This window comes from Arvicanthis niloticus, chromosome 6 (genome assembly GCF_011762505.2).
Source record: "Arvicanthis niloticus isolate mArvNil1 chromosome 6, mArvNil1.pat.X, whole genome shotgun sequence".
NCBI lineage: Eukaryota > Metazoa > Chordata > Mammalia > Rodentia > Muridae > Arvicanthis > Arvicanthis niloticus.
In genome coordinates this window covers 23690456-23698269 of record NC_047663.1, presented here as the reverse complement: position 1 = coordinate 23698269, position 7814 = coordinate 23690456, and the positions used below count along the sequence as shown (strand labels likewise).

Sequence of the window (7814 nt, the reverse complement as noted above, 5' to 3'; positions counted from 1 at the left end):
TCAGCTGTGAACTATTGGATTTGAGACAGGAACAGAACAACTTGAGGGGTCAGAGGAGGGTGGGACAGAGCAAGAGTGGTTTAAATAGGGGAGGAAGGGGGCATGGCGGTGGGGGGGTGGGGGAAGAGTTATTTACAAGAAGGCTCAGGGGGCCAGAGGCTCATCTTGGAATATTTTATAACAATATAAATAAGATTCTGGTTTGCTTTTCCTTTTCGTCTCGTAAAGGAGAGAGAAGTGCAGAGTTCGATTCTGTACAAGGGGGCAGCGGCAGAAGGCCGGCCGGGCGGGTCACTGGGCGTCCACCCGGAAGGACAGCAGCTTCTCGGAATGCATGTTGTTCAGGGTCCGCAGGTCCGGCAGCTTGAGCAGCAGCTTGGTGAAGCGGGAAGTCTCCGAGGGCCGGTTCTTCAGCACCAGAGCCCGAAGAGCCCGCAGCAGCGTCTCCTGGAGCTGCTCCACCGAAGCGGAATTCTCCATTCCCGAGCGGTCTGTGGGGAAGACGACAGCAGTGAGGAGGCAAGCTCCCTGAGCTCCTCTTCCTCTGACACGGAGGACACGGAGGTCTGCGAGGATCTGGCAGGCAAGGCAGCCTCTCCCTGAGGCCCCTTAGAGGGCGACGGGGAAGGAGAAGGAGGGTGCTACTCCTTCTCCCGGGCCTCTGTCCTAAAGCAGGGCATGCCCACATGCTGGGAGCAAGGCCACAGGCTGGCCACCTCCCACTCAAGACCACCCTCCTACCCTGAGCATGCCACACGTGGCCAAGCTCCCTTGTTATTTGCTCTGTAGTTCCCTCTGCCTGGGATGGATGCCCTTCCCCCTCTCTATGCCTGGCATATCTTGTCCCTTTGAGGCCCCATTCAAGTGTCACCTCCTTCCCCAGCTCTCCCGGGCAGAAATAGTTGTCTGTGCTTACTTGGTTCATGCTTCTTCTGTGACACTTCTCGCTGTTTTATAATTAGTTGGGCATGAGTCTGTTTCCCAAGCTAGACTGTGTCTGAATCATGTCTGTAGCCCAGTGCCCAGTGCCGGGCCTGGCATAGAGTAGGTACTCCATAAAAGGTATGTTGAATTGAACTGCGTGTGCCTCCTCCAGGGTCAGGAGAGAGCTTGGTTTACCTGCAGAGACAAGCACCACTGCGGTAAAAAGGCCCAGCTCCTCCTCGGTAAGCGCCAGGGAGTTGAGCTTCTCGCTGAAGTCAAACATGGCATTGAGCAGGTCGCCCATGCCCATGGCACCGAGCTCCTGCAGACTGTAGGTTGTGCGGCTCAGAAACATCACTGTCTGGTCCTTCACGTTGAACAACGATGCAAAGCGGACCATCAGCACCTGAAGGCAGGACGGCCGTTTAGTGTGAGGTGGGAGAGGCATTTTGCCAAATGACCCCTAGAGCCTGCTAACAACTTTGAGGGTGTGTTTCCTTAGACTGCCAGTAAGGGGGTGAGCCTCTGAATGGTCAATGAGGGATCCAGGTGGGAGTACCCGCTGCTTCTGGAACGTATTTAATGAGGATCATACGCTCCTGTCTAGAGGAGAGGAGCGTGTGTCTTAGTTTACTCTGATATAGTGAGTTTGGAGTCAACACCAGCTTAGAGGATAGCCGGTCCACAGACCCAGAGGTGGCAGCAGTGGTAAGAGTTCCATCTCCTCAGTCAGAGAGAGAACACAGTGCCAAAGACTCTGGGAGCCCCTTCCCACCCAAGTCACCACATTACTCTACTGGGGCCTTCCCACCGTCAAGAGCAGGGAACATAAAGAACCACTCACCTCAAAGGTGCCAGCCTTAAGCAGGGTCACCTGGTCATGCTGGGAAAGGTCACGGAAGCCGGGGATGTGTTTGGCAAACTCCACCACCTCCCGCACGGCAGGCGTGAAGCTCATAGAGAAGTCTTCCCAGATCTCCTGCACAGTCCGGCCGCTGCGTCCGTGGGGATACATGTTCATGGGACATGCCTAGGGGGAGAATGGAGGAAGGAGGGGCATGTTAGCCATGTGAGCTCCCCAGCGGGACTGGTTCCAAGTACTGTCTGGGCTAAGAGCTGTGGCCCTTGAGAATGGATCTCTCACCTAAAACAGTAATAGGTGCCAATTGGTGATTAAGGATTCCCAGGCAGAACCCAGACTTCAGGGTAGAATGTCCTTTCCTGGGCAGAAGGTATCCCCACCCTCAGCCTCCAGGAACACTGGCTGGCTTTCTCTAGGCCCAACCTTCCAGGCCCCCTCCCTCTCTCCACACTGCCTCTCTGCCCTCACCAGCAGAACATTCTTGGTGTTGCTTTGCCGTAGACTGTTGGCAGGTGCCTCGCCTTCTGGGGCCGAATATACGTGGGTGGGGCACAGGCGATGCCCATTGCTGTTAGGTTGATGGCAGCTGTGGTGGGCAGGGCCAGAAGACCAGGTAGGAGGGTAGGAGGAGGGACCCTGGTGTAAACCATTCAGTGCTTCATTATGTCGCCGAGCCGCCAGAAGGTTGTCATTGGGAGTAGATGGGCATCCCTGACTCTCCCACCGGTGTGGAGTAGTAGCTGAAGGGCTAGCTGATGCATGATTGGCATTGAAGTTGCCAGGGGAGGTGCCTAACTTGTCATGGGCATAGGTGAAGATTTCTCGATGGGCCCGGGCCACCTGGGATATCACATCCTCCACGGTGGGCTCAGGACTAGGAGATCTGGGTGGTGTCAGCTGTTGTGGGAACTGTGAGAAGCCCACTAAAGGTGTGGGAGCTGGTGCAGGAGGTGGTGAGGGGCCCATGGAGCCTGAGGTGGGATGCGGGGTAGGTGAGGTCTCTAGAGGGCACAGGCTGCTCAGTTGGTTGTTGGCCAAGTTCATGGCGCTCTGCATCTCGGCAAGCATCCGTTGTTTCTCTCTCTTGGGGATGCGCCCAAAACGCACAGCTGCAACGGGGCGAGAACAGCGTCAGGAAGTTCTGACATATTCACATGCCTCTCTTCCTTCCTTCCTCCCTCCCGAAAGGGCAAGACCCTAAAAGCCTGGGGTTCCACTTCAAAACTGAAACCAGCAAGGCCACACCTATTCAGAGGGTGTGAGAGGAGATGATGGGGAGGGGGGCGTGAATGGGAGAAGAGCATGTGTTTGCCCGAGAGGTTAACACCTGGGCATCCTCCATGTAAATGACATTCACAGTACCGTATGTCTCAACCTAAGGCTCTTTCTTAAACGGAGGGATTAAGGCAGAAGCTGGGTGGAAGGAATCAGGGTGAGGAGGAGACATGGGATACTCCCTTACCATCTCTAGACATGCCAACGGAGAGACACTTCTTGAAACGACACTGCTGGCAGCGGTTGCGATTGATGCGAACGATGGAGCAGTTCTCGTTTTTCAGACACCGTTTGTACTGGATATTCTGTTGGATGCTCCGGCGAAAAAAGCCCTGGAAGGCAGGGGCGACGGGTGCATGTCTTCATCTAAGCTGAGCCTGTGCATCACCTGCCCAGGTCCTCAACCCCAACCCGCCTCACCTTGCAGCCCTCACAGGCATGCACGCCATAGTGAAAGCCCGAGGCCACGTCCCCACACACTTTACACAGTAGCACCATGCCATTCAGCTCTGTGGGAAGAGACAGGCAGAGGGTAAGCAGAGAGGCCTGAGTGGGCCTGCGATATGGACTCTTTCCAGGCTGAAGATTCTAGGAGGGGAAATTTGAGGGGCTCTCACATCTAGGCGACTGGACTGGACTGGATAGGAGCTGGTACAGTGCTTATGAGAAATTCCAAAGGCCAAGACCCCAAGAGTAACTGTCAGATGGAAACCAACTATCGAGTGAGTCCCCGGCTCACTTCCTTTCCCCTACATCAGCTGGGCATTTACTCACTGGTAATGTTGCTGGTGCCCTTGCTGGGGGACACTCGGCTGCTGTCTTCCATGGCCACTTGTAGACTTCCTGGGGGGCTCCCATTATAGAAGGAGGAGGAGGAGGAGGAAGATGACGATGCAGAAGAAGGGGAGCTATCATCACTGAGGCTGGGTGGCACATTGCCAAAAGAGCGGGCAGGGTCCTGGGTGAGGGAGCCAGTAGGTGATGGTGGGAAGTATGTGTGACAGCCTTGAGTCGGGGACTGGAAGCTGCCATTGGAGCTGTCACTATAGAGGGACTCTGGGCTGGTCCGGCTCGGGGAGGAGCCACTAGAGCCAATGTACGTGATAACACCACCTAATAAGAGAATACAAGGGGTGAGTGTCAACCATTGTGTCTGTCGTTCAAGGACACCCCGTGACCATCACCAAAACACTGCTAGACCCCCTAACCTTGGAGTAATAAGCAATTCTCCCACATATACTAAATATATCATGGTCGTTCAACCAAGTCATTATAAGAAACTCCATCACACGCTACTTATAACCGAGTCCCCAAAAATACCCATGGGCATTTCTTTGCACAACACATTCAGCTTCTGGTTTGGGTGGGGGACGTAACACAAATGGGCACCTCATACACGGGAACCCCTGCCTAGCTGTTTTCTGGGGGGAATATCAACAAGAGCTAGGGTCTTAGTTAACCGGGTTGGGGGGTAGACTCGGGGATGAGATGGGCAGCTGACAGCCATTCACCAACAAAAAAACTAACCACTAGTTCCTCATCAAGACCTATCCAGTAATGGACCCCACAGCGTGAAGGATAGCTAGCTGAGTGTGAGGAAAACAGAGGTGTACAAACATAAAACAGTCACCTTTCTTTCAAACCCAAAGACATAGTCTCAAGAGTATTGCAGGAAAGGACTCTGTTCAGCCTGACTCTGGCTTCCAAGAGATGAGTCACAATGACTCTGAGTCCAAGAGACTTAGAAATGTGATATAGAAATAAGACTCAAGATGAGCTGTGGGAGATGGAAGGGAGAAACAAATTGTCCAGCCTAGGGACTTAGGAATTCCCGTCTCAGCCGGGTGGTAACTTTAACTCTGTAGCCACTCAGCGACTTTGCCCCTCCGGTTACATTGCTGGCCAGATGATTCTGCTCCCGTGGTATTCGCAGAAGACAAGGGATACTTGTCTGCCACACCTCTGCCAAGCACTTAGTTTGGTCTGCCATGGGTGGAGTGGGGAAAGGGGAGGATCCTCAGACACGTGTGTGCCCTGACACATGCCATGCCACCGACCGAATCTACAGAAGCACATGTCTTGCTCACCCACTGACACACACTAAACTAGGCAGGGCAACCTTAAAATAGCTCAAGGTTGGTCAGGGTGAGCCCTGCCTGTAAAATAGTTGCAGAATTGCTACTCGGGTACGGTTTCACGGCTAGGTAGGAGGAAGGGTTATTTATGTGGACCTAAATGAACTTGACCTAGTTTATCCTGAAAGAGGGCATGAGAAAGTCATTCAAAAAGTCTTCCATCTTTGAAGTGAGGGGCACTGCTCAAAAGACCCCAATTCTAAACCCACATCTGTATCGATACCAATGGGCTCTCCACATAGAGAAAATCACCTCTCTTGATTTGTTTTCTTTCTATGAGGGGGTAAAAAAAAAAAAAAAAACAACAGAGCGATGCAAAGTAATATGAGATCAACTTTGATTTTAAGGTGTTCATGTTTTGTGGGGAGAAGACATTCGTGGCAGGCAAAGAGATACTTGAGGAACAGTAAAACTTTGGGAATGAACACGGAAAAGCTGGATCTGAATGCAGAAAATGGATGTAGGTACGAATACAATAAAGATGGTCTGGCGTGAGGTTTCGCTGGGACGCAAAAACTTGAGGCCAAACAAGTCAGGGGTGCCCTCATCTTACTCAAGTCTCGGTCACAGAGGGTAAGAGGGCCAGGCAGTCTGAGGAAAAGAAGCCAGGCGCGGGGGCGGTGAGTCAGCCCAGCTTCACCCAGATCTAGGCAGAGAAGGGCGGGGCGGGAGCCTGGCCCTCAGCTGGCCTCACGTCCCCGCTCCACGTGTGCCCCTCGCACGTGGCACCCCAACGAGGAACCCCGGAACTCGAAGCACCGCCTTCTCTGCTTCCCTTCTGTGGCAAGCAACACCCCGCCCTCGCCCCGCCCCTTCCATGCGTCCTGGGTCGGAGGCAGGCCCTAAAACCAAGCTGGGCCGGGACTACTGAGGGGAGGAGAGAAGGCGACACGCGTTGCTCGGGCAACTTGAGGGGCGGAGCTCATTATGTAACGAGGCCGGGAGGCAATGACCAATGGGATGGCGGCCACGGCTTCTACTGAATGAAAACAAATGCAGCACGTGGGCCCGGCTCTGCAGCCATGTGAGCCCTCCCCAGGCTAAGTCGCTGTGGGTGCCCTGCCTGGAGATGAGTCCCAAGCACCCAACTCCTCAAATAAAGCTCTCCACTGCCGCTGAGATGTGACCCATTCACTCAAACCCACTAGCCGGATCGCCCCGCTGCTTCCCAGCCTCCCTGGAAGTAGGCTAGAACTGGAGGAAAGGGAAAAGAGACAGGCGGACTACAGCTGCAAGGACTGGGCAAATGGGGACGTGTCCTGGAGTTTGCTTTAAAACGCTGAGTCTCCCTAAACTCTTCCACTCGCCGCTGGTATCCGCTTTCCATTTCACGTGCCCTCGGACTCAGGGGAACTCAGAGGGGTGGTGGTGATGCGTTTTAGGCACATTCCCATCCAGAATAACCCTGACTAGAAATCTTACCTAGTGGCTTTCATCTCAGCCCATTAACAAACACGGGCCAGAGGGAATCCCCAATCCCTTACAAAGTTCCTCTCATAAACCATGGATGGAAATGGAGACAGTGACAGAGCAAAGATGGTATGAATCTCAGTACCTGTGTTGTTGTTGGAGTCCAGGGTCGTCATGTCTTCACCAGCTGAAAGCGGTCATTCAAACTGGACCTTGACACAAACTGGAGGTTGTGATGGCCTCTCTCGCCCCTTGGGCAATGGCTGAGGGAGACGAGTGAACCCCGCAGTTCACAATCAGGATTCCAGGCACCGAGCAGTAAGGTCTTGGGGTGGCTATACTGCAGCCCTCCAGAAGGGTAGGACGCTGAGGCAACCGAGCTCTGATTTGCATGGGAAGAGCAGACAGACAGTGTGTGAAGAATCAGCCTGCAGCAATTCTGGCTATAAGGTAGCAAGGAGAGTCGGGTCTCTGCAGTGCACCGGATGCCACTCCTGAAGGCTCCGCAGCGAAGCAGGGTAACGAATCTGGAGCTCCGGGTGCAAAAGTCCCAAAGGGAGAGAAGCTGCAACCAGGAAGTAAGTAGGTGATGGAGAAATGAGGCACCCAGACGCAAAGAGAGATGTGTGCCCTGCTACGTTTCCTCGGCAGTAATATTTCACTCTGCCAATCTCAAGCGCCTTTTGCCCGAGCCTTTCCCTGGGACAGAGGGCTCTGCGCAGGCGCCAGCAGCCCAGGGTTCCCGGGCCGCACGCGGCACTGGAGCAGGTACCATGTGATTCCAGGGAGCGCCTCGTGCCCCAGTGACACACTTTTTCAGCAGCCGGCACGTTGAGCTCTATGCGTCTGCGCACCGCCAAGATTGTTGGGATTTGTAGTCTTCTGACAATGTAGGCGGAGTGTGCACATTCCCCCGTTTCAGCTTTGTAAAAGTGCTTGCTGGCCGCGGGGAGGAGCTGAAAAGTGGACTGGGGTGGGGTTTTCTGAAGAGTCAGGGTGGCGTGTTTGGAAAGCCTTGTATGGCAAGGGCATGTGAATTCCTGGGGAGGGCCTGGCAAGCTTTACTGCTCCGTGGAAGATCAAAGCTAAAAGGCCCTTTCTGCAAACCTAGCAAACGTGAGAGCTTCACGTGATTGCAGAACTGACCTCACCCTGAGGTTATTGGTGACAAAGGGGAGAAAGACAAACTGGGGAGGGAGATTTCCCTT

General features: G+C 54.0%; 1 protein-coding gene across 1 annotated transcript; it reads right to left on the bottom strand.

Annotated features, from left to right (window-relative positions):
- On the bottom strand, positions 1 to 7322 carry Nr1d1 (nuclear receptor subfamily 1 group D member 1). The gene is made up of 8 exons (XM_034505630.2): positions 6752 to 7322; positions 3836 to 4174; positions 3482 to 3570; positions 3249 to 3393; positions 2255 to 2895; positions 1769 to 1954; positions 1120 to 1330; positions 1 to 491 (listed from the first exon to the last, which is right to left on the bottom strand). The coding sequence occupies exons 1-8, from the start codon at positions 6780 to 6782 to the stop codon at positions 292 to 294; spliced, it is 1842 nt and encodes a 613-aa protein (XP_034361521.1). The 5' UTR covers positions 6783 to 7322; the 3' UTR covers positions 1 to 291.
- Positions 7323 to 7814: the final 492 nt, after the last annotated feature.